The 25,541-nt window shown below is 41.0% G+C and overlaps 2 protein-coding genes across 2 annotated transcripts; both read right to left on the reverse strand.

The window, feature by feature from the left end:
* Window positions 1-2,366: 2,366 nt before the first annotated feature.
* srxn1 (sulfiredoxin 1 homolog (S. cerevisiae)) lies at window positions 2,367-4,439 on the reverse strand. The gene is made up of 2 exons (XM_021566164.2): window positions 4,080-4,439; window positions 2,367-3,645 (listed from the first exon to the last, which is right to left on the reverse strand). Exons 1-2 carry the CDS (start codon window positions 4,398-4,400, stop codon window positions 3,436-3,438), a joined length of 531 nt encoding a protein of 176 aa, XP_021421839.2. The 5' UTR covers window positions 4,401-4,439; the 3' UTR covers window positions 2,367-3,435.
* Window positions 4,440-16,103: 11,664 nt separating this feature from the next.
* Window positions 16,104-25,287, reverse strand: scrt2 (scratch family zinc finger 2). Its single transcript, XM_036947050.1, has 2 exons — window positions 24,615-25,287; window positions 16,104-20,608 (listed from the first exon to the last, which is right to left on the reverse strand). Exons 1-2 carry the CDS (start codon window positions 24,772-24,774, stop codon window positions 19,791-19,793), a joined length of 978 nt encoding a protein of 325 aa, XP_036802945.1. The 5' UTR covers window positions 24,775-25,287; the 3' UTR covers window positions 16,104-19,790.
* Window positions 25,288-25,541: the final 254 nt, after the last annotated feature.

Genomic DNA, 25,541 nt, shown 5'->3' on the forward strand with positions numbered 1-25,541 from the left:
CATGCATTGTTGCCAAAAAGTTCAATTTTGGTTTCATCTGACCAGAGCACCTTCTTCCACATGTTTGGTGTGTCTCCCAGGTGGCTTGTGGCAAACTTTAAACGACACTTTTTATGGATATCTTTAAGAAATGGCTTTCTTCTTGCCACTCTTCCATAAAGGCCAGATTTGTGCAATATACGACTGATTGTTATCCTATGGACAGAGTCTCCCACCTCAGCTGTAGATCTCTGCAGTTCATCCAGAGTGATCATGGGCCTCTTGGCTGCATCTCTGATCAGTCTTCTCCTTGTATGAGCTGAAAGTTTAGAGGGACGGCCAGGTATTGGTAGATTTGCAGTGGTCTGATACTCCTTCCATTTCAATATTTTCGCTTGCACAGTGCTCCTTGGGATGTTTAAAGCTTGGGAAATCTTTTTGTATCCAAATCCGGCTTTAAACTTCTTCACAACAGTATCTCGGACCTGCCTGGTGTGTTCCTTGTTCTTCATGATGCTCTCTGCGCTTTTAACGGACCTCTGAGACTATCACAGTGCAGGTGCATTTATACGGAGACTTGATTACACACAGGTGGATTGTATTTATCCTCATTAGTCATTTAGGTCAACATTGGATCATTCAGAGATCCTCACTGAACTTCTGGAGAGAGTTTGCTGCACTGAAAGTAAAGGGGCTGAATAATTTTGCACGCCCAATTTTTCAGTTTTTGATTTGTTAAAAAAGTTTGAAATATCCAATAAATGTCATTCCACTTCATGATTGTGTCCCACTTGTTGTTGACTCTTCACAAAAAAATACAGTTTTATATCTTTATGTTTGAAGCCTGAAATGTGGCAAAAGGTCGCAAAGTTCAAGGGGGCCGAATACTTTCGCAAGGCACTGTAAATACATTTGATTTGATTTCGATGGTACTTCTTGGAGAAATGTTCTCTGGTCTGATGAAACAAAAAATATAACTGTTTGGCCATAATGACCATTGTTATGTTTGGAGGAAAAAGGGCGAGGCTTGCAAGCCGAAGAACACCATCCCAACCGTGAAGCACGGGGGTGACAGCATCATGTTGTGGGGGTGCTTTGCTGCAGGAGGGACTGGTGCACTTCACAAAATAGATGGCATCATGATTAAGTAAAATTAGGTGGATATATTGAAGCAACATCTCAAGACATCAATCAGGAAGTTAAAGCTTGGTCGCAAATGGGTCTTCCAAATGGACAAAGACCCCAAGCATACTTACAGAGTTGTGGCAAAATGGCTTAAGGACAACAAAGTCAAGGTATTGGAGTGGCCATCACAAAGCCCTGACCTCAATCCTATTGAAAATGTGTGGGCAGAACTGAAAAAGTGTGTGCGAGTAAGGAGGACTACAAAACTGACTCAGTTACACCAGCTCTGTCAGGAGGAATGGGCCAAAATTCATCCAACTTATTGTGGGAAGCTTATGGAAGGCTACCTGAAACGTTTGACACAAGTTAAACAATTTAAAGGCAATGCTACCAAATACCAATTGAGTCTATGTAAACTTCTGACCCACTGGGAATGTGATGAAAGAAATAAAAGCTTAAATAAATTATTCTCTCTACTATTATTCTGACATTTCACATTCTTAAAATAAACTGGTGATCCTAACTGGCCAAAGACAGGTCATTTTTACTGGGATTAAATGTCAGGAATTGTGAAAAACTGAGTTTAAATGTATTTGGCAAACTTCCGACTTCAACTGTACATAAACCTGCATACCAAAGTGATGCACTTCTTTGTTCTTGAAGAGACTATACTGAACTTTTTTCTCTAGAGATATACAGAACTATTGCCCCTAAATGGACATAAATAACATCCAGAAATGACCCCATTAGACAGAAATATGTCAAGACATATTTAGAAATCAAAGAGCAAAAGAAAAATGGGGCCTTGTTGTGAAGGTTTTCTTCCTTATGAATTCACCTTCGGCCACACATCCCCTGAGAAAGCTAAAAATACTCCTCATCCCTCGCCCACTATGGCAAACACAACCTAGAGGAGGTTACGAGGTTAACAAAAGGCGTCCTTTTTACAGACTTTGGTTGGCTGGGTAAGACCAATGGCCAGCCACAGAGAGGAAGGGGGCATGCATACCTCAAAATAGCATCCTGTAGTGTGGCGCGAGTTAATCCTGTTTTTAAAAAAACTATTTTTTCAGTAAGTCTGGAGCTTGGAGGCACTCTGTTCTTATGGAATCTGACCCTTGACATCTTCTTGTCATCCTGTCCATGAGCTCATATCACGGACTAATGGAGACGCAGGGCCATATTCTGACTTTAGATTTGTGTGGTTAACTCAGGTTTTCGTTCAAATCTTCCATTGACTTCAATAAATTATTTATGTCTTGTTGTTGACTTTACACTGTCTTTAATTGCATCATAATCATTTAACTTAACATTTACATTGCAGATAGAAACACCAGCCAGAATAGAATACAAGCAAGTTTACAACTTCAAATTAAGTTAATCTCTTCATGAATCTTTTTTTTAATTCTATACATGATGTATAATTGGGGCTATTTGTGTGTGGAAATATAATGTTCCAGCTTTCGGCGTCTAAAGTGATACATGAGGGAAATTAATTTAATGGCATGATATAAAACAGTCACATCTCCACCTGCTGGCCAGTACTTACAAACAATTATGACTGAAACCCCTGATCCCAATACACTGAGTGTACAAAACATTAGGAACACATCCCTAATATTGACTCCCCTTTTCTACTCAGAACAGCCTTAATTCGTCAGGGCATGGACTCTACAAGGTGTCAAAAGCATTCCACAGGGATGTTGGCCCATATTAATGCCAATGCTTCTCACAGTTGTGTCAAGTTAGCTGGATGTCCTTTGGGTGGTGGACCATTCTTGATACACACTGGAAACTGTTGAGCGTAAAAAAAAAACAGCAGCGTTGCAGTTCTTGACACACTCAAGTTGGTGCACCAGGCATCTACTACCACTTAAATATTTTGTTTTGCCCATTCACGCTCTAAATGGCACACATACACAACCCATGTCTCAATTGTCTCAAGGCTTAAAAATACTTCTTTAATCTGTCTCCTCCTCTTCATCTGCACTGATTGAAGTGGATTTAACAAGTGACATCAATAAGGGATCATAGCTTTCACCTGGTCAGTCTGTCTCATGGAAAGAGCAGGTGTTCCTAATGTTTTGTACACTCCGTGTAGAGTATACCCACATCTACAGTCCCCATACTGACTATGACTCAAAAACAGTCCTCAGTTAATTAAACATTTTTTTTTACCTTTATTTCACTAGGAACAAATTCTTATTTTCAACTGCCTTGTTCAGGGGCAGAACGACAGATTTGTACCTTGTCAGCTCAGGGATTTGAACTTGCAACCTTTTTGTTACTAGTACAACACTCTAACCGCTAGGCTACCCTACCGCCCCAACTTCAATGTAGGTCTGGGGTTGAAGAGCCCAAGTAAGTGCGTAGGTCTGCAACATTTGATTTGAAGATCTTTGCTGGAATGGTGTTCATTTTCAACCGTTTGTATGCCTCAAACCGGTGACAGCCTCCAAAGGAGTAGTAGTAATTCCCTCCTTCCCTGCCCTTGATCCAGAGTATATCAATAGGAGGAACAATGCTGATGTCTGTAGATTCCTATGAGGAAAAATAATAAGTGAGGATATTGTCGCACATTCTTACCTGCAATAAGACCAACCACACAGACAACCTTAAAGTAAGTTAAAATACGATTTTATTCAGCACTCTTGCTTGTCTGGTGAAAATGACCAAACAAATTAATGGCATTAATAATCTCAGACCGTGAACCAGAGGTATCAGTCTGATTGTCAGGCAATCTGCAGAGCTGCTTCCAGAACAAGATTCATGACGAAAAACGCTAACCTGCTTTTGATACATTAAACATGGAAAAAATGTAATTCCCCCTAGAGGGTTTAAGGCTTACAAATACTGTCAGATGTTTCCCAATCAACAAGATAATCTTCACAATGTTCTTGCTGCAATCTGTTTTAACATCAGCACTTATCTGAACTCTATGGTTTGATCTTGGCAGAACTAGGACACATTTTTACCTGGATTGTACCCATAAGGCTCTGAACTTTGGACTCATCTAGTAGAGGAGGGATTGGTCGTATGATAACTTCCATTGGCACGTTATGAACTTCCTCGACGTTGTCCGAGTGAATGGACCTATTTTCAATGTTCTTCTCACTGTCCATTCTATTACGAGAGATGTTCAACTGTCTGATAGGTAAACATGTGTGGTTTCCACTGCACCCACTCCTTAACAATCGAAATGTGTAATTTAGTTGGAGCCGTACGGTTTTGTAAACGAGGAAGTGGTGTAAACTCATGCGTAGTGGCGCATGCAGCTTTCCATTCGCCAACACCATTGTCGTAACCCAGGATATCACCGTTTCCAATGGGAACAGATTAGTCACAGTGAACATAACAAACAAGGAGGGGCGGAGTCAAGCACGAGCTAGCGATATTCTATTGGCGCGTTCTAGCATATTTTCATGTTTCCGTTAGGTAACGCCTACTCTGTGAAGTTCTCGTGTTCAATAACTAAATTCGCCCTGGCAAAGGGTAAAATCTACACAACTCTGTTCGTAACATATTGTAGTTTTGGGACAGAAAACTGTATTGAGATTCAACGTTTCATTGATGAGAAAATTAACATTAATGTCGGGCACTCGGCTTCCTCTCATCACCATATTTGGTAGTGAGTGGAAACGCCAACCGGATGCTTCACACTTATACATCTGGTGAAATATCTGGATCATTGTTCTATCTGTGTCGCCAGTTTGTAGCACAATGAGCCAGATATTTTACAGGCTGTGCAAATGTTAATCAACCAGTTGGCGTTTCCACTCGTTACCAAATATGGTGATGAGAGGAAGCCCAGTGGCCAGCATGCGAGAAGATGGATTTTGCACGACATTGTGCACATTTTCTCATTGAAGAAACATTTGATCTCCACACAGTTTTGTTGCCAAAATTACAAATTGTAGTAAACAGAGTGGACTGCGTTTTGTAGACTTTACACTTTTCCAAAGTTGAAAAAAAGTTGCGTTGTTTAGGAGTGTGAGGGAGAATTTAGTTTTTGCACACGCGCACTTTACAGTAGGCGTTCTCTAACGGAAATATGCAAATAAATGCTAGATCACACCAATAGGATCTCACTAGCTCGTGCTTGACTCTTCCAACCTTTTTGCTTGTCCCGGCCACTATGATTAATTTGTTCCCATTGTGACCAGAGCCTGTCGTTAATCTTGTGTCAGTTATTAAAAATATTTGCTTGTAGTCCTAAAACCCAGAAATTAGTTACTTCTGGTTCGTTCATCCATCCCTATGGGAAAAATGAATGGGAAAGAATAGGGTTTCTGAATAAATGCTAAAAATAAGGTCTGAGGTTAACACAGGTTTATGATATTTTATACGTGTTGTTCTATGAGGCACTAGCAGTCAATTAACATAACCATTATGAAGCCTTTATGGGATTTGTTTTTTAAAATATTTTAACATAAATTCTTCAAAATTCACAAAAAGTGATGTTAGCTGATGAAGATTATCTCATAGAACAAAACGTATAAAATCTCCTAAACCTGTGTTTAACACATCCCTTATTTTCATTTATCTAAAAACCCTACCAAAAAGCCATTCATTTTCTTCGTAGGTTTTGTCCAACAAACCATGGTGGAGTTAGTGCCTACAAAAAGACGCCATTCTAGCCTGCTGATCGTGCCAGTAGGCACAGGTTTCCATTAACTCGGGTTCATTCAACAAAAGCAATGTCGCAATTTTTTTTTATTGCAACATGTGTAATAGACACGGCAGATATAGGAGACATTTTCCAAAGATCACATTTTTATTTGTTCGACAGGGGATGATTTTTCTCTTAACTTTTTTTATTACGAGAAATTATGGTAGAAATTGTGTTTTTCAAATCAATTATGAATGCTGAATACTTTTGAAGGTATGTGGGGAATGTAATCAATCAAATGTATCTATAAAGACCTTTTTACAGCAGCCGATTTCACAAAGTGCTATACAGAAACTCATGCTAAAACCCCAAACAGCAAGCAATGCACATGTAGAAGCACGGTGGCTAGGAAAAACTCCCTAGAAAGGAAGGAACCTAGGAAGAAACCTAGAGAGGAACCAGGCTCTGAGGGGTGGCGAGTCCTCTTCTGGCTGTGCCGGGTTGAGATTATAACAGTATATGTCCCAGATGTTCAAACGTTCATAGATGACCAGCAGGGTCAAATAATAATAATAATAATAATAATAATAATAATAATAATAATAATCACAGTGGTTGTAGAGGGTGCAACAGGTCAGCACCTCAGGAGTAAATGTCAGCCGAGCATTCAGAGAGAGTCAAAACAGCAGGTCCGGGACAAGGTAGCACGTCCGGTGAACAGGTCAGGGTTCCATAGCTGCAGGCAGAACAATTGAAACTGGAGCAGCAGCACGACCAGGTGGACTGAGGACTGCAAGGAGACATTAGGCCTGGTAGTCCTGAGGCAAGGTCCCAGGGCTCAGGTCCTCCGGGAGGGGAGGGAGAGGGAGAGAAAGAGAATTAGAGCGAGCGTACTTAAATTCACACAGGACACCGGATAAGACAGGAGAAATACTCCAGATATAACAGACTGACCTTAGCCCCGCGACAGATAAACTATTACATCATAAATATTGGAGGCTGAGACAGGAGGGGTAGGGAGACGCTGTGGCCCCGTCTGACAATAACCCCGGACAAGGCCAACCAGGCAGGCTATAACCCACCCACTTTACCAAAGCACAGCCCCCACACACTAGAGGGATATCTTCAAACCACCAACTTACAGTACTGCCCTGAGACAAGGCTGAGTATAGCCCACAAAGATCTCCCCCACGGCACGAACCCGAGATGGGCCCCAGCCCAGACAGGAAGATCACGTCAGTGATTCAACCCCCTCAAGAGACACACCCCTCCTAGGGAGGTCATGGAAGAGCACCAGTAAACTAGTGACTAATCCCCCGTAATAGGGTTTGAGGCATCACGTAACTATAAACTCTACAATAATGTTTCATTGCAGGACAAGGATTGTTCTGAATTGGTTGACCTTAAAATGAATGAATAATCACATTAAATAAATAATAATCTTCAGAAATGAATTTGTCAAAGCAACAAAATAACAAAGGTTTTACAATAATGGTGAAAACTTGGGGAAATGTTGGGGTTATGTGGGTTAAAATCTTCCTGGAAGTAACAGAGGGGTGCATGGACGGACATGTCAAAATAGTTTATTGAATTCTCCATGTGGTCTATATTGAAACGCACTTCATTGAATATAACAGGCTATTCATTCAATATTGTTGCACAATTTCTACTTAAAATATCAAAGGGACACAAAAGGTACTCATTTCGTGGAACGACCCTGATACCAAGCGGTCTCAGTTATCTGATTTGTTAAGTGACAAAGGAAAAACTATGGAGTTGGATTATTATGCATTATTGCATTACTATACAAATCATAAAAAATACATTTGCTGTGAATGAAAATAAGTTATTTCACCAAAGTTAATTGTGTCACTTCTCAACATGATGGAGAGACATTTCAAAGCAAAATTTCAAAGAGCTGATATTTATCCTTTATATATATATATATATATATATATATATATATATATATATATATATATATATCGATATTTATTTATTTAACTAGGCAAGTCAGTTAAGAACAAATTCTTATTTACAATGACTGCCTACACCAGCCAAACCCAGACAACGCTGGGACAATTGTGCGCCGCCCTACGGGACTCCCAATCACGGCTGGGTTGCCTGTAGTGACCAGGTTGTCTGTAGTGACGCCTCTAGCACTGAGATGCAGTGCCTTAGACCGCTGCGCCCTAAGGAGTGTAGTTCAACAAACAAACTGAAATGTCACAGGAACTTTTGTAAATATTCTGCTTCTATAGATAATACACCTTTTAATCAGAACCTGCAGTCAATTTACTCATATCCCAACTGACTCTCATTAACATTAATCTTAGCAATTAGTCATACAGTTGAAAAGAATAAACAAACAGAATAAATATGCAAGCAGAATCTTTAGGTGACTAAATTTTTATAATGAGGTGAGTGCATGTTTTGAATTGTGAAGTATTAGTACATGATATAATGCCTTTTCCGTCAAAGAACACTTGGAGTACTAGGAGCGATAAAAATCATATTTTTGTAGGGATTTCAAAGAGCCAGCTAGGTTGCTGAGGTGACTAAAAGGACATCTACGCTCAGTGCTTTACCTATGCAGGTATTACTGGGAAGCTGCAAAGTAGTGAGGACGATAGAACAATTGTTGGTTTCTCCAACCCAGTCAGGTTATAACACAAATGAGACAATTAGAAATGATTTATTGGAAAGACGAGCATGTCACTGCATGTCACTGCATGTCACTGCATGTCACTGCATTAAATCATCATAAATACTTTGAACTACAATATGATAGTGCATTAAGTATGTTAGTTTTATGTTGGGGCTACAGGTAGCCTAGTGGTTAGAGCATTGGACTAGTAACCGAAAGGTTGCAAGATTGAATCCCTGAGCTGACAAGGTAAAAATCTGCTGCTGTTCTGCCCCTGAAGAAGGCAGTTAACCCACTGTTCCTAGGCTGTCATTGAAAATAAGAATTTGTTCTTAACTGACTTGCCTAGTTAAAGAAAGGTCAAATAAATCAAATTCATTAATTGGTCACAAGGGGGATCAGCTGCAATTTATGGCCCACTTGTATTGTATGTTCAAAAGAGTTGAAAAACAAAAAAGCTTCTCAACAATGTAATAGAACAAAGCAAAATACATATATAGTTTTAAGGATATGCTCAGTGCTCAAAGCATTGGCCTACTATTCTGTGGAATATAATGACACAGATGCTCAGGTAACTGCCAAAATAGAGGAAACGTCAACATAAGGTGTCTTAATAGGGCATTTTGGGCCGCCAGAACAGCTTCAATGCGCCTTGGCATAGATTCTACAAGTGTCTGGAACTCTATTGGTCAACTCACTCTATTGGAGGGATGCAACACCATCCTTCCAAGAGAAAATTCATGTGGTGTTTTGTTGATGGTGGTTAAAAAAAAACGCTGTCTCATGCACCGCTCCAGAATCTCCAATAGGTGTTAAATTGGAATGAGATCTGATGACTGACACACACACACACACACACACACACACACACACACACACACACACACACACACACACACACACACACACACACACACACACACACACACACACACACCCTTTCAACCCCCTATGGTCCTTTGAGACCCCTCTTTCAAAGTCACTGAGATCTCTTCTAGACATGGTAGTCAAAATAATGGGCAACTGGGCATTTTTATACATGAACCTAAGCATGATGGGACGTTAATTCCTTAATTAACTCAGGAACCACACCTGTGTGCAAGCACCTGCTTTCAATATACAAAACATTACCAAAAGTATGTGGACACCTCCTTGTCGAACATCTCATTCCAAAATCATGGGCATTAACATGGAGTTGATCCCTTCTTTGCTGCTCTTGGCATCCGCCAGATGGTGAAGTGTGATTCATCACTCCAAAGAAAGCGTTTCCACTGCTCCCGAGTTCAATGACGGTGAACTTTACACCACTCCAGCCGACGCATGGCATTGTGCATGGTGATCTTAGGCTTGTGTGCGGCTGCTCGGCCATGGAAACTAATTTCATGAAGCTCCCAACGAGCAGTTATTGTGCTGACGTTACTTCCAAAGGCAGTTTGGAACTCAGAAGTGAGTGTTGCACCCGAGGACAGATGATTTTTACTCGCTATGTGCTTCAGCACTTGCCGATCCCGTTCTGTGAGCTTGTGTGGCCTACCACCTCGTGGCCGGGCCGTTGTTGCTCTTAGATGGTTCCACTTCACAATTGCAGCACTTACAGTTAACAGGGAAGCTCTAGCAGGGCAGAAATTTGACGAACTGACTTATTGGAACGGTGGCATCGTATGACAGTGCCATGTTGAAAGTTCATGTGCTCTTCAATAAGGCCATTCTACTCCTAATGCTTGTCTATGGAGATTGCATGGCTGTGTGCTCGATTTTATACACCTGTCAGCAACACGTGTGGCTGAAAAAGCCAAATCCACTCATTTAAAGGGGTGTTCACATACTTTTGTATATATAGTGTACTTTGTATCCCTCATTCCTTATTTTGGCAATTACCTGTATATGTTCTTGAATTAAAACAAAACTGTACTTTCCCTTTCATAGGCAAAGCACTTATTTGATGTAAATATTTGCATGACGTGTGTAGGTTTTGAATATCTGAGGTGAAAATATGAATATTATGTGAGGTTACAAATCTAAGCAACACATCTCTCCACTGTCAGCACATCAGTTTCTTTATACATGAAATGCCACAATCAAGTCACTGCTTTGCTGTCAATCACACAAACCCTGACTTCACCATGGTGCCCCATTAGATCATCACAGGAGAGGAAGAAACCTTGTCACTCACATCCGACAGACACGTAAATGACTCCTACAGTAAGTATTTCCAGAAGTCCCAATGCACTCTCTATAACCCGTAACTGTCACAGCAGCACTCCATCCCAGTACAGTAGCGAACATATCTCTATTACCAAGATTGAGTTAGTCATACAGGTACAGCATCGGGTCACGGTAGAGCAGTTCTCACATAATGATTTGCTGTTAATATTAGATTTCAGCCCCCATGGGATTGTCACGCTGGAGCTCTTCAAGAGAATTATCTGCCAACTCTCTGACAGCAGGGCTATGAGCTATTTTTATTTATAACACAATGGCATGCTTTTAAAGAGATCCTTATTCTGACGGTGATGTTCAGTCTTTTAAATGAACTCTTTGAGAGAGTCTCTTTTAATTCTATTTTTTTTTTAAAGTCTCTTTTAATTGCGACTGGCATTATTATTGTCATTGCTGCATGTAGCTCTTTTCACAGAGAAGCTAGACTGATCTGTTGTGTTCGTACACTGTGTTGAACATGCATGAATGCAAAAACGAACACATACTCTATGTGGACTATTCAGCCAAAACAGGGAAATAAAGTTGCTCTCCTCAAAAATAATGGGGAGAAAAATAAAACAATTGTTTGGCGAGATGTTGGGCTTGTACCTTATTTAAGCAGTGCCCTTTTTTAGCTTCTGCCTGAATGCTGATTTAAAAAAAAAAATATTTAAGTGAAGCTCAGATGCTTTAAATGCATGAAAACCTGATTTTGACATGACTTCAAAAGAGAAGCAGAAGGAAGAGGTGGCCCCTCTGCCAAGAGAGAGAGGAGCTAACAGATGGGTTTTACATAAACAGCACAAACATCAAGAACACTGAGCTAAAGAGCTTGGCAGTCTCAGCTGATGAAACAGACCAGGGAGGAATCGAGAGGCTTTAATGAGCTTCTCTGTCCTGTGATGCACATACGGAATGTGCAAAGACAAACGGTTAGCTCTTAAAGAGGCAGTTACAGCTATGGCTAGGGTGGCCTTGATTGCCTAAGAACCAACTGGTGAGGCACCTTTCCCACTGGGCACAGACGTCAATTCAACGTCTACTCCACGTTGATTCAAAGTTATTTCATTGAAATGACATGGAAACAATGTTGATTCAACCAGTGCGTGCCCAGTGTTTTGTTGACAGTAAAGACAAATTAATATGATTTTGAGCAGAGGGATAAGGTAATATTCTACAATATGTTTACATTTGGATGAAGAAGTTAATTAGTAATTTGGACAAATACATTTTTTTTGTGTTTGTTACATTTAAAGGATTGTATTGATTTCCAGAATATTTACTTGTCAAGAGTATTTACATGTGAGTCAATCATCCAACAGATGGCGCCAGTTGCATATGGTTGCTAAGAAACCTTACATGAGACCAACACTAAACCCCAGTGGTAAGAGTAATACTCTCTGTGAGATACACACTGTTCTTTGAGGGTCTAATAAAATAATGAATTGCAAGCTCATCACATCCTAATCACATCAACATGTTGTAATGTAATGTCTTCTCTGACAACCCTGAACATGTAACACAGCTCTTTCGCTGTCCCTGGTGCTGAATTACAGGATCCATGTTGAAGTTGTGTTCTCTGCGTAGCCCCTCTTCTCTCTATAAGGGATTGAGACAGATTTCCTCTCTGACAGTTACTTAAAAGACATAGGCTATCTGAGGTCAATCTCTTTGAAGAGTAAGTGTAGCTAGCATGCTCAATATTGCAGGTACTATTCAATAATTCAGTTTATGTGCTCCTAATGGAAGGGTCGGTTGGTGGAGGAAGGAGATGGCAGCAGCCTGTTAGGCACCAGAGAGACATGATTGTGTGTCCCAAATGGCACCCTATTCCCACTTTTGACAAGGGCCCATAGTGAACTATATAAGGAATAGGGTGCCATTTTGACAGAGCCATGACAATCATTTCTCTCAGGGTTCACAGTCTGATCATTTACAGCTCATCCTATTACACCCAGCCAGTACTACCAGGGGGAAGTTATGGTGATGTAATTGGATTCCATGTGTAACAGCATTGCTTCAGTCCCTCTCCTTGCCCCAACCAGGGACCTTCTGAACACATCGACAACAGTCACCCATGAAGCATCGTTACCTATCGCTCCACAGAAGCCGTGGTCCTTGCAGAACTACTTCAAGGTCTCAGAGCGAATGACGCCACAGATTGAAACGCTACTAGCACGCACCGCTAACTAGCTAGCTATTTCACACTGGTTACACTCACCCCCTTTGACCTCCTCCTTCTCCGCAGCAACCGGGCAGAGCCCAACTGAGTGATCTGGGTCCACAGCAGCAATTCTATTGGTTCAATCCTTCTCCTTGCCCCATCTTGGGCTCGAACCAGAGACCTTCTAAACACATCAATCAACTGCCTCCTACAAAGCATTTATCATATTGTAGGTAACGATGCGTCATGGTAGGCAATTGTTGATGTGATCAGAGGGTCCCTGTTTCGAGCACAGGTTTGGGAAAGGAGGCGGACGGAAGCAAGACTGTTACACATAAGTCCCCACTTAATGAAATTACCTATTTATTGTCATCGTTAAATCTGGCCAGGGACAATATCTGCTTCGAGAAACTTTAACTACTTTAGAAATCATGGCTTGTATCTGTTTTTTTATGTATCGATGTTTTCTTTGAAATATAATATATTAGAATACGAGCAGTAATATATGCTAGATAAATAGAGATTGAATTTAGAAACACTTGTTGTAAAAGCTTGGTTTTGGTAAACGCACATAAATATTACCTATTTACATGTTTTATTTTCTGGAATATCACTAATGAAGGGCTAGTTTTCTGCTGTCGCAGCATACACTTTTACATATGATCCATTGTCCCGGTTGTCCCTTGAGTGTAAAAAGCTTCCCGTGTCGTAGCCCACTGTCTGTCTCATTATACTGTTTCACTGCTGCTGTAGGACACTGAAGGACACCACCGCCACCATTTCAATTCAAGTCTTGTATATTCCCTGGAAACCAATCAAGAAAAGACCAGAATAATAATCCCCATCCACTGCCATGATTCATTTTAATTTTGTTCCACATTTTTCTCTCTGGCTTTTGAGTCACTGGTGAAAGAGGAGCTCCGGCATAAAATCAATGTTCCATTAAAATGTAATGATCAAGAATGGCTTTATAGCGCTCGAACAGATGGCTCTGCTTTTAATATAACCCTATGTTTCAGTAACTCTTACACAGAATATATCGCCATCACCTATATCTGGTATGTTTTATCTATCAGTTGATATGGGGACTAGGAAGAATAATGGTCATATTTCTGAGAATTTGATAGATATGGTTGTAGCATTTCAGGCCAGTTGGCCTCTAGATTAGTGGGATAGAAACTATGTCTAACAACAGTGATTTGATGTGGATGCCACTGGACAAACACTGGTCGAATCAACGTTTCCATGTCATTTAAACAAATCGATTCAATGTGTTGACGTTGAATCAACGTGGAAAACTGATTGAATTTGCAAATAGTAGTCAATGTATGAGAATGTCGTATTTTTTTCCACCCATTTTAAATCCAATAACATGGTGACATTTGACACACGTTGAATTCACTTTAGTTGACAACACAACCAAATGTAAATAAAAATTAGACGTTGAACTGACGTCTGTGTTCAGTGGGATCAGTCTGAAGTAATTAATTGAAAACAAGGAATGTGCTATATTGATAGTGTAGCATAATTCAAATGATGATTTTCTTAATTCTGCTCCAGTTGAATCAGTATCAGAGAGGATGCAGCATCCAGTATATTGTAACAACGTGTTATGTATGAAGTGAATAGGTTGTCTGATTGCTCAGAGGCCTTATCAAGTGAAATAAAAACGGACCTGTAGTTTACTTGTGCTATTGTTTTTATTATAGTTATCACCATTATTAATTGTAGCAGAATCAAATAAACCAAAACACCCTACAGCAATCATGGCTTAAATGTATTCACACTTGGTTGAAAATATTAAAGACAGAAAAAGTGATGGAAAGAAAGATAGCGAGAAAAGAAAGTGGAAAATCTGAATCTATGTTTTGAGGACCATATGGAAGGTTTCAAGCAGACCACCATATGTTGAAGGCTTTTGTTATGGTAATAATTTTTGGCACTTTTCATCATTGCGCAGCCAAGCTTGGCAAATAAATAAAAGGAAAAAAAGAAAAGAGAAAAAGAACATGGACCAATCTCCCAGTCAGAATACACAGAGTAATGGAGTGTTGTTGGTAACCTATGATACAAGTCAGTATTTGACGTCAATCTATGTCTGAGGACGCCAGGAGATGAAGTGGAAACAGGCCACTAGGGTAGGTTTCACAAGTAGGTTTCAGTATTGCTAGGGTATTGTCGATGGGGATAGTAGATGGGCATTACCTTAGTGCCAAAGGTTGCATCTTCGATTCCAGGGAGAAAAAAATATTTTTTAGATTTTGCTTTAAGCCTATCCCAGAGCTTAACCTCTACCTTAACCATTCTGAGTTAATGCCTAACGGTAATAATTCGGAGTTAATGCCTAAGCTTAAACCTAACCTTAAAAATGTGGAGTTAATGCCTAAACTTAACCTTAAACACGTTGAAATTTGATGTTTGGAAACGCTTCGAAATTTGATGTTTGAGAAACACGGATGAACTAATTCCGACATGAGATTGTGAGAGCTTGTTGCAGCTATGATGGATTTTAATTAAGACTTTCCCAGATTCACATTCCCACCCACACTGCAGTTGATACCTGTATTTGTCTTCTTTACAAAAGACAACATAAACAAAGAGAGCAAACAAGTAAATGTCCACATGCATTGTCATTATTATTGCTGGGATATATATACAGTACCACCTACTCATTCAAGGGTTTTTCTTTATTTATACTATTTTCTACATTGTAGAACAGTAGCGAAGACATCAAAACTATGAAATAACACATATGGAATCATGTAGTACCCAAAAATGTGCTGAGTCCAAATTTTAGATTTTTGTTCCAACCTCCGTGTCTTTGTGTAGGTGAAGGAATTATTTTTGCACGTATGGTTCCCACCGTGAAGCATGGAGGAGGATGTGTGGTGGTGTGGGGGTGCTTGGCTGGTGACATCGTCTGAGATTTATTTAGAATTCAAGGCATACCTAACTAGCATGACTATCACAGCATTCTGCAGCAATATGCCATCTCATCTGGTTTGCGCTTAGTCCCACTATCATTTATTTTTCAACAGGACAATGACCCAACATACCTCCAGGCTGTGTAAGGGCTATTTGACCAAGAAGTAGAGTGATGGAGTGCTGCATCAGATGACCTGGCCTCCACAATCAGGGAAAGGAAAAGCAGCCAACAAGTGCCAACTCCTGTGGGAACTCCTTCAAGACTGTGGGAAATCCTTCAAGACTGTTGGAAAAGTATTCCAGGTGAAGCTGGTTGAGAGAATGCCAAGAGTGTGCAAAGCTGTCATCAAGGCAAAGGGTGTCTACTTTGAAGAATCTAACATTAAAATATATTTAGATTTGTTTAACACTTTTTTGGTTACTACATGATTCCATATGTGTTATTTCGTAGTTTTGATGTCTTCGTCATTATTATACAATGTAGAAAATAGTAAAATCAAGAAAACCCTTGAATCAGTAGGTATGTCTGGTACTGTATATATATATATATATATATATACAAATATATTTACAAAATCGTCAAAGAGGAACAATGTTTTCCTTTCTCAAACTCTGAAAAAAATGTTTCAAAACAAATGATCACTCAATTTTCTGCATTTAGGGCTTCTATTCATTTTTGGAACAATATAAATTAGATTTTACAACCAAAACAAGATCTGTATTGGAAATACAGTGCACTTTGGTTGTGATATTGCTCAGAACAAACATGGATCCCCCCATCAAGTAGGAGAATGAGCTTAAAAAGAATTTTGAGCTTCAGTAACCAGAAAAACAACAATTTCCTTTTTAACTCAAAATACTCTACAAATGAAGTACCTGTAAACACATATTCCACAAGTTGCTGTGGAAACAGGTGGTTTTTCCACAACACGTACAGTATGGTCACCAAGCCTATCATGAGACAAAACTACATCTTTAGGATGAAAATCAAAGGTTAATATAGAGGTCAGGGTCATTATATGAGTTGAGTGGTAGTGGTGAAATAGAGGGAAAGATGAAACGATAGGAGAGAGACTCAGTTTATTCCCTGCAGGTTTTTAAAGGAGAACTCACCATTACTGTGACTGTGTCATCCATTTAGAATATGCAAATAGCTGACAGTGCATTTGCCTGCTGGTGCTCGACCTTCCCCTTGGAGGTCGCTCACCAACTCAATTACTCTCCCTATCTGCAGTCTGTCTGCAAACACCTGTTATCCTCCCACACGACACGGTCCTCTACCAATCCCAGACTAGCACATCTTACACACCACTAAACCACACGTCTCATGAAAACCAGTTAGAGGGGGAGAGGGGTTATGATGTGAGGTGGGAGGGGATGGAGTGTATTATTATCTTATTACAATAACTGAGTCTTTGTCATTAAGAGATTTAGGTGGCTATCAGACATGAACAGACATGAAGAAAGGAATTTGTATAAAACCTTCATTGTCAATTGATGGATGAACATCCATTTTGTTGTTACATTAATCATAATGATACATTTTACATTTATATAATTATCTGGCTTCTAGTCACTGCTAATCCCCAAAAGAAACATATGGATTCAATATAGAGTGATCTGCCAAACAGCTTAATTTTAGAAGCCCCCGTGATTGTGAAAAATGCCTATCATAACAAATGTGCTAAACTCTGTATCACCCTGATGCCTGACACCATTATTTTCAGCCTTCCAACCAAGTGACAATTTTGGGAAGTGCTGTTTTTATTTTCTTGTGTTGTAATTTAAATGTCTATTAAACTTCTAAGGTATTTTCAAGGCATATTCACATTGCACTGCTAGACCAGGCTACAGAAACCTACCCAGTCTTCATAATAAGGAGTGAAACAACTGTTTTACAGCCTATCTCTCGATTACTGACTTTTCCCTTTTTCAGGGCATTAGTGGCGTGCAGCAATGCTCTGGCATGGTAATCTTGAGAGCAATTGGGGTCGACACTGTTTTATAATTACTGCATTGCTATTATTATCGCCTGGCTAATCCACCTGGGAAAAAAAGCCTTCCCATTGCCATTATCTCCTCTGGCATGATAATTGGGGCTCCTCAGTCCTCCTTCCAACTAACTCAACCTGTCAGGATTCTGGAATACAGCTCTGTGAGTGGTGGAAGACAAGCCAGCTGGTAGTATAGAATGTGTCTCAGAATAACCTGATTCCCCCTATCCTATTCAGAGGGTTGAATAAGGAAGTCTTTGATGTTACATATGTGGAAAATGTTACATTTCACGGGATGTCTTAATAAAACACAATAGTCATGTTTGCTACAGTTTTGTGTGACATGATTAAGGGTCAATCTTCGGCCAATACACGGAGGGAGGCAGTTGAGTGGACGCTATTTCTATTTCAACAACAAGATGCAGGATATCTTAACACTTCTTGTTCATCTGTTTCATTTTATTGCCCTAAATTGACTGCAAACAGGACAGCTTCGATTATTATTAATATACATGTCAATTGCCGTACCAGTGAAGTTATTATTGCCGTGAAACAAATCTAATCTGCATTCATCATGTGTCTGAAGTTACCGCTGATACGAGACATTGTTCCTCTTTAAAAAACAAAGTCCAATGGACTCTCTACAGTTTCATGCATATAAACATTTTCTTTAAAGATCAGCAGCATCTTTACAAGGTCAATGGAAAGTCAGGTTTCAACACGTGAATAGACAAAATATTGTAATGGCATAAATAAATAGATGAATAAATTAACAATCATGTAAATGAATAAATAAAATACATAGATACACTGACAGATAAATAAATAGTTACATAAATAGAGAAATACATTATGTACAAGGTAGTAGGACGATTTACATCTAATGGTAGAAAGAGCTTTCAGCAACATATAAATACAAAAACGAATCCTTTGTAACTGAGGGTGCATGTCATGAGATCATACCTTTTCCTTATTGAGGTAATAGAAAAAGAGGGGGGCACGTCAGAGAGTGTATAATGAACATTGCTTATTACGTAAGACTGAGGGAAACACCACAGAGTGGCAAAGTTCATGCAAGCCACTGCGGTGGAGGAAGAACAGGGATGGTTTTCATTGCTATAGACAGGTCACTGCACAATGCACATGGCACTTATCACAACAGATCGGTAGATTTGGTTTGGCTCCCAGTGTGATTTTTGTTCTAGTTACCAGTATGATGAAGAGCGTATACTTTGATTGCCGCCGGAATCTTGTGATAACACAACCTGTTCAACAGGTTTCCCATAACAACTCAGAACAACTGCTCTGATGGAACTGACAATGACCCCTGGTTCATGATCCTAATTGGGAAGCTGGAAGCTTTTGGAATACCCACAGTTACAAAGATGCTTTGCTTTTAAAAAATCAAGGAAGAATTGGCACAAAAAATAAACAACAAATTCAGTCGGACAATAGAAAAATAACACCTATTGAATTAAAAACATATGTGTGACAAAAAGGGTATGTTTTTAACTTTGATCTCCCATTTTTTGAAAATACTGTCATAATTCACATTTTCATAAAAAGTTCATGTTGGCAGTTGCAAAAGAATTCAATTCTTAGCAAATAAAAAGCAGCATAAAAATACAAGAGGTCATTTTTGTCTCTAAAAAACAAAAGAACACTGTTACTGTCCTTTTTTTATGTTGTTCATTTTTTTTCCTGTAGTATTTTCTATAAAATATCAGGAATCTAAATATTATTACTATTGATATCAATATCATTATAGTCATTGATAAAAATTCACATGCCAGGCCTCATATATAATTGTGTGTGTGTGCGAATGTGGGTGTGTGTTTGAGTGTGCGTATGCTTGTGTTTGTGTGTGTGAGCTAAAAATAAGTCTTTATTTGGGGGATGGGTGTTTTGATTGTATGTATCTGTGGACGATTAGCTACTGAGCAGGGCGGGGGGGGGGGGGGGGGGGGGGATCCAGCATATTTTGAAATTGTCTTTGCCATAATCAGAACAGTCTCTTCACGTAATCTCAGTGAAAATATTGCTTTCTATAAAAGGGAAGAAAAAAGGGATGTAGGGCAGAGTGAAGGGGGTTATTGGTTGTAGAACCTAGGGTTCCAAAATCTGCTTCCGTCCTTCTGGTTCCGCCAGCTAGTTCTCAGAGCAGGACTCGTCCTCATCTTCATCCCCAGATCCCTTGAAGCAGGCTGACTCATAGTGCTTGTTCAGGTAGGATTTCAGGGCGAAGGTCTTATTGCAGCGCTTGCAGCGGTAGTGCTTGAAGGCAGAGTGGGTTTGCATGTGGGCGCGGAGGTTTGAGCGGTCAGCAAAGGCTTTGCCGCAGTGGGCGCAGGCGAACGGTTTCTCCCCGGTGTGTGAGCGCATGTGGCCCTGCAGGAGCCAGGGCCGGCTGAAGGCCTTGCTGCACACATCGCACTTGTGCTTGAGGTCATGGGTGAGGATGTGCATGGCCAGCGCCGGCATGGACACATACACTTTGTCGCAGGTGGGACACTTGCGCGCCATCTTGCTATCCAGGCTACGGTGCGTCTGCTTGTGCCTGCTGAGGTTGGATGAAGTGGCATACGTCTTGCCACACTCATTGCAGGAGTGGCGGGCCGTGCCGGCGGCCCCGGCCTCCCTCTCCTCCGTGGCATCGGCATTGGACGTGGCAGAACTACCTCCCTTACGGCCGTCACCTTCTCCCTTCCGCCGCGAGCGCCCGTCGGAGATGAAGAAGGCATCCATGGTGTAACCCTCGGTCGGGGCCTCCGCCTCGCCGTTGTAGAAGCCGCTGGCTGTCATGCCGGACTGGGGGCTGTCAGGGTGCTCCAGGTCAGGGTCACAGTACTCCTCGCCCCCGCTGCTCACCTGGGTGTAAAGGGGGTCAGAGACGGGCGAGGCCAGCTTGAGCTCCATCTTCTTCTCCCCCTGGTATACCGATGGCGTGATGTAATCCTGGATGTAGCCTGGAGAAAACACACACAATAATAGTTAGAGTAAGGCAAAACACACACACACAGTCTACAGTAGTCTACAGTAGACCTGGGGTTGTGGTGGTAGATAAGTCTATTGTGATGTGATTACACGATTATTATTGATGATTGCCTCTTGTAAATTATGAAACAATAGCATAAAAACACACAAAACACATTGCAATTTCCCCAAATCACACAGAACTAACCACAGGCCTCGGACTGTTATGCTGCTGCCGAACATTATTCACAGCATTCAGCCTTATTACACAGTTACAGTGCAGATGAGTGCTAGCTGCTACATACAGATAATAGCTCATTAAATAGGCCTGTGAAAGAAGGCCCCTCTTATTACACAACGTGGTCTCATTGATTAGGCACATTTTCTTCCCACGATAAGACTTTCTTACTATAAGGTATGTCAATCCTCTGTGACTATCTCTTTGCTGCGTTTGCCCAATTTAAGCCTGAACACGCTGGGCCCATCAGACAGCACACACTGTCAAGGGTCAGGGGTGACTGTCTACCACACTATAAATTAATTGATCTAAACCAGGGGGCATCAAGCACCACATAAATCTGACGGGGCACAAAGTATGCAAACACCTGAAACGGCTTTTTCCTGCTATCTAGAGCCATAATCATTATGCTTAATTCTATATCAATATATATACATATACATATATACTGGTGGTGGTTCTTTTTTTAAAGAAACAAAATATGCTTCTCTACATCTCTGCTAAAATTTGGGTAAAAGATTGAAAGGAATGAGAGTCTTACTCAGTACATTTAGTAATTGCTTGCTTTTCTAAAGTCTGCCAGCCTTGCCAGCTAAGACAGTTAGACAATCTAGCGACTCTAACTGGATTGATAGCCTGACATGGCTTCTTGGTAGCTATAGTTGTGAGGTTTGGAGATTGGGAACCTATCTGGGCGAAAGCCAACTTCATAATATTGCTAGGTGGCTAGTAGTATTAGAGAGAAATATATATCTTTTTAACATTTTTACATGACAAATCTGATGGGGCATGTGCCCCCTATGGGCATGATGCCTCTGATCTCAACAGAGTAGCACTTCCAGGATATTTCCAACATTTCTCACTAGATTATTGATAGATGTTACATTACAGACGGGCAATCTTTTTGTCTAGACAATTTTTTGTCCCTCCTTTAATTGCGAGGCAGCCAAGTGAAGCTAAAAGGTTTCCTGGCAGCTGTAAAGAGCTAAAACAACGCTGAATATGAAGTAACATTAGCCGAGTTCATCTACACACTTGTATGCATTTATCTAAACATGTTCCACTTTAACAGCTTCCGAGAATATAGGACAAACATACGATTCCAATTGGAATGTGTGGTCCAAATCCTGCCCTGGGAGAAGTAGTGCATAACTGCAGAAAAATAAACCCATTCCTAAGCACTGTGTGCAGCACGCGGTGGAAATTAACTATTGACTGTTTTTTAATGAAATTCTAAGTTTCTTGCTGATCAATATGCCATCATCTGTAAAATAGTACAGCTGTTGGAACACACTGTGTGAGGGGAAATAAGATAGAAGTAATGCAGGCTCGGGCACAGAATAAACGGACTGGAGAGGACAACACAATGATAGCCTATTGCACATGGTGCAGTGATGGAAAGGTTAAGCGGAAACACGATAAACAGGATTACCAACGGAACAAAATGGCTATAGTGTTTGTGAAGAGGGTCACCTGTATGCAACAGTAAGCTCGCTGAAGTGCCTTTAAGAATCAGGTCATTCGAAAATCCATTTAAGTGCTCTCTTAGAACGCTGTCTCCATTCCCAAGGGGTCCCTCTCAGAGCCCATTCCTTGTCAAAGGCATTACCATGATACTGTTGGACTGGGAGACTGGGATCTTACAGGAAGGCAGGGGTGGTATTTGGTCAAACGCACCGCATCTCTTGTTGACTAGATAACAACTTATGATATTTGGGAGATGTAGCCTATAGTAAAGAAATCATTTAAAAAATACTTCTTAAGGTAATGGTAATTCTTACTTCATTTCAAGTATATAACACATTGTTATATTTTCTCCCAACATCTAAAATGAGGCACTATCTCCTCCAATATACAGTACCCTAAAGAGAGCACAGGAAAAGAGTCAAACATACTGTAAACAGCAACAGATTGTTATTGGAACATACAGTATGTGGACATCTTGTTTTCTATTCCCCTGGTTAATTGCACATATGCAACCGATTTCAATTACTTAAGGTCAGACAGAGAGTTCATCATTTGTGGCTGAACTACCAACCTTTGCAGTACAGCAACTCATTCCTCTAATGCAGAGCAAGCATGTCATTAATGGACTCCCTCTCCCACCTTCCTCTTTGTTGTTCGACAGACACTTCAAGTCAAATGTCTCCACAATGGAGGGAAATCCGTTGGCGCAGCCTAAGTGCTGATGCAAGGCATTTCAACAATGTTATGATTTCTCTGGGATTTCATTGAGCAGACGAGAAGGCTTCCTTCCTAATGCAATAGACTATAATGTTTTTTTTTTCCCCCCAGTCAAAATTCTTTCTTTCTCAAAGGAAGAGGAGTAGTGTTTATTATTTACATGACAATAGAATGAGACTAACGTGTTTATAAAGGATTGTAATTTCAATACGCATAGTCTATGTAATGAATCTGGTTCCATAACTTCATCATAACCTTGTGCATTTGTGTAAAGAAAACACACATTTATTTATCCTCATAATCTATCATTTCAAAATATATATTTAGTTAAATTGGCCATTCACTACAGCCATCATTTGTGAATAACAACAACACCGTGCAAACATGTGCTTTTGTTATTGGTTGCTGTTGCAAATCTAAAATCACTGAATCACAGTAGTATGTGATGTGATGGAATAACAAGTGGGCATCGTTTGTTCACAGATTGAGCTGAACTGTAAAGCTATCTGCTCATTGCCAGACAAAATAACAAAGAGAGACAGACGTCTGGCATCCTAAATATGGCCACAAAATGGGAGCGAGCTAAAACCTGACTGATTGAAAGTGAAGGACGTCTCTCTCTGGCTCCGGCTCTGGCTCTGGCTCTGGCTCTGACTGGACTTGGGCTTAGCGTGATGCCCAGTCCTAATGATGCCCACTGTGCAGCTATGTGCCCTTTCTTCTATGTTTACTGTATACCCTTGGTCACGTGGCCCCTCGTCAATGCTGCCCGAAGCATTTCTGTATTTTTCTCCCTCTCTCCCCCCCCCCCCCCCCCCCCCCCCCGTACTGTGCATGGCTGAAACTCTACCTCTGCTAGTTTTCAAATGCCCGGAAGGAGGAGAAAGATGTAGCGGACGGATGGGGGTGGGGAGACTGTGCATGCATGCTCTGGTTGGGTGGGAAGGGAGGGGGGCAGAGGGGGGTTCGGACTGTGATGGAAACTCAAGGACAATAACAGCTAAGGACAAATGTATCATCCGGCACTCATCTTTCATGTTCATACATTTTTCAGTTTGTCATCCTATATGTTAATATCTCAATTTGTTATCCTGTATGTTTCAGGCACACAGTAATTTGTGCAAGTAATACAAATTCAGATACACACGTCTACAGATGTGCGGCACGTTTTGCTCCCCAATTTGCATAAGCCGATCCTCTGCTGTGACCTGAATTGTGTCTGCCTATCATCAGAGTAAAAAAAAAAAGTCTGGGAGCACAATGGGGGTGGGGTAGTGGTGCTGGAGAGGATTATTTGCGATACGGATGCAAAATCAGCCGGCTTTATGTAACATCTGCTATGAATTCCCAGACAACAGGCATGTCAAGGGGTGAAGAGGCACTATTTCACCTAACAACCACTTATACACAAACAAAAGAGAATTCCAACTGTGTTTACTATGTTGATATCATGGGGCATTCTGATTCTGGAATCAACAACTAAACCTGTTTCTCCAAAGGGAGCAGTGATACAGTAGCACACCCTAGACAACGGCAGGCAGGACGTGTGTGTGCTGTGCAGAGGTATGCAAACTCACCATTCTCACTGAGGCGAACCCCCAAGTTGGTCACAGAGTCAGTGATGGAGCGTGAGAAAGGAGTGAACGAGTCGTCCAGGTGGTGATGGTGATTAGAGGCAGCATTGGATGAAGAGAAATCATCAAGCTTGATTTTCTTCACCAAAAACGAACGGGGCATGTTTCAAAGAATAAAAAACACACAGACCCGAGAATCACGCATGAGAAGAAAAGAGAAGACCCCCAAAGAAAGCAGCAAACAGGCAGAGCTGGAGCCTGCTGACGGTAGTAGTAATCCTTGTGTTAAACGAAAAGACAACCTCTAAAAAACATAAGAGAAGGAAAGAAAATGGAAACCAGTGGAGAACAAGGCTGACGGCAACGCTGTGTGTTACTCTATGGCTCCCCCAGCTTTCAAAAAGATAAAAAATCTTCTGGTTCAGCACTGGATAGCTCCTGTGATGCAGCAGGCTTAAAGGACCAGAGAGAAGAGAGCGAGAGAGAGAGAGAGCGTGGAGGAGGGAAGGGAGAGAGAGACTGTCGGACTAGCTGAGATCAGCGATCTCTCCAGCTTTTATATGGGGCACAGGCAGTGGAAGATCAGGTGGTGCTGCGAAATGGAGCTGCTTAGCTTTAATCCATCAAATGTCCCCAGGGACACACATCAAATTACCACTGAACCGTCTGTGCATTCATTCGCACACAGTCAGAGGAGAAAGAACACAGCCAGACCCCCCCCCCCCCACACACACACACACACACACTGCCCCCACTACTACCACCCCCCTTTCACCCCCTCTTATGCTCCATGGCATGCTCAGAGGAGGAGTAAAAGAGGGGGCGGGCAGACAATGGAGACATGTGGATGAGAGCACATTCAGTGTCCTGTCTCCCATTGTTTTCAGATGAAGTGGCACAGTTTATGTTTGCCTTGTTACAGGCACTGCC

The sequence above is a fragment of the Oncorhynchus mykiss genome, chromosome 16 (assembly GCF_013265735.2).
Source record: "Oncorhynchus mykiss isolate Arlee chromosome 16, USDA_OmykA_1.1, whole genome shotgun sequence".
Classification (NCBI taxonomy): domain Eukaryota; kingdom Metazoa; phylum Chordata; class Actinopteri; order Salmoniformes; family Salmonidae; genus Oncorhynchus; species Oncorhynchus mykiss.

Coding starts and splice junctions, on each gene's coding strand:
- srxn1 (XM_021566164.2), bottom strand. CDS start 4,400: ATGGTGTTGGCGAATGGAAAGCTGCATGCGCCACTACGCATGAGTTTA. Junction 3,646..4,079: donor GCCTTATGGGTACAATCCAG/GTAAAAATGTGT, acceptor TTTTCCTCATAG/GAATCTACAGACATCAGCAT.
- scrt2 (XM_036947050.1), bottom strand. CDS start 24,774: ATGCCCCGTTCGTTTTTGGTGAAGAAAATCAAGCTTGATGATTTCTCT. Junction 20,609..24,614: donor GGTTCGCCTCAGTGAGAATG/GTGAGTTTGCAT, acceptor TGTTTTCTCCAG/GCTACATCCAGGATTACATC.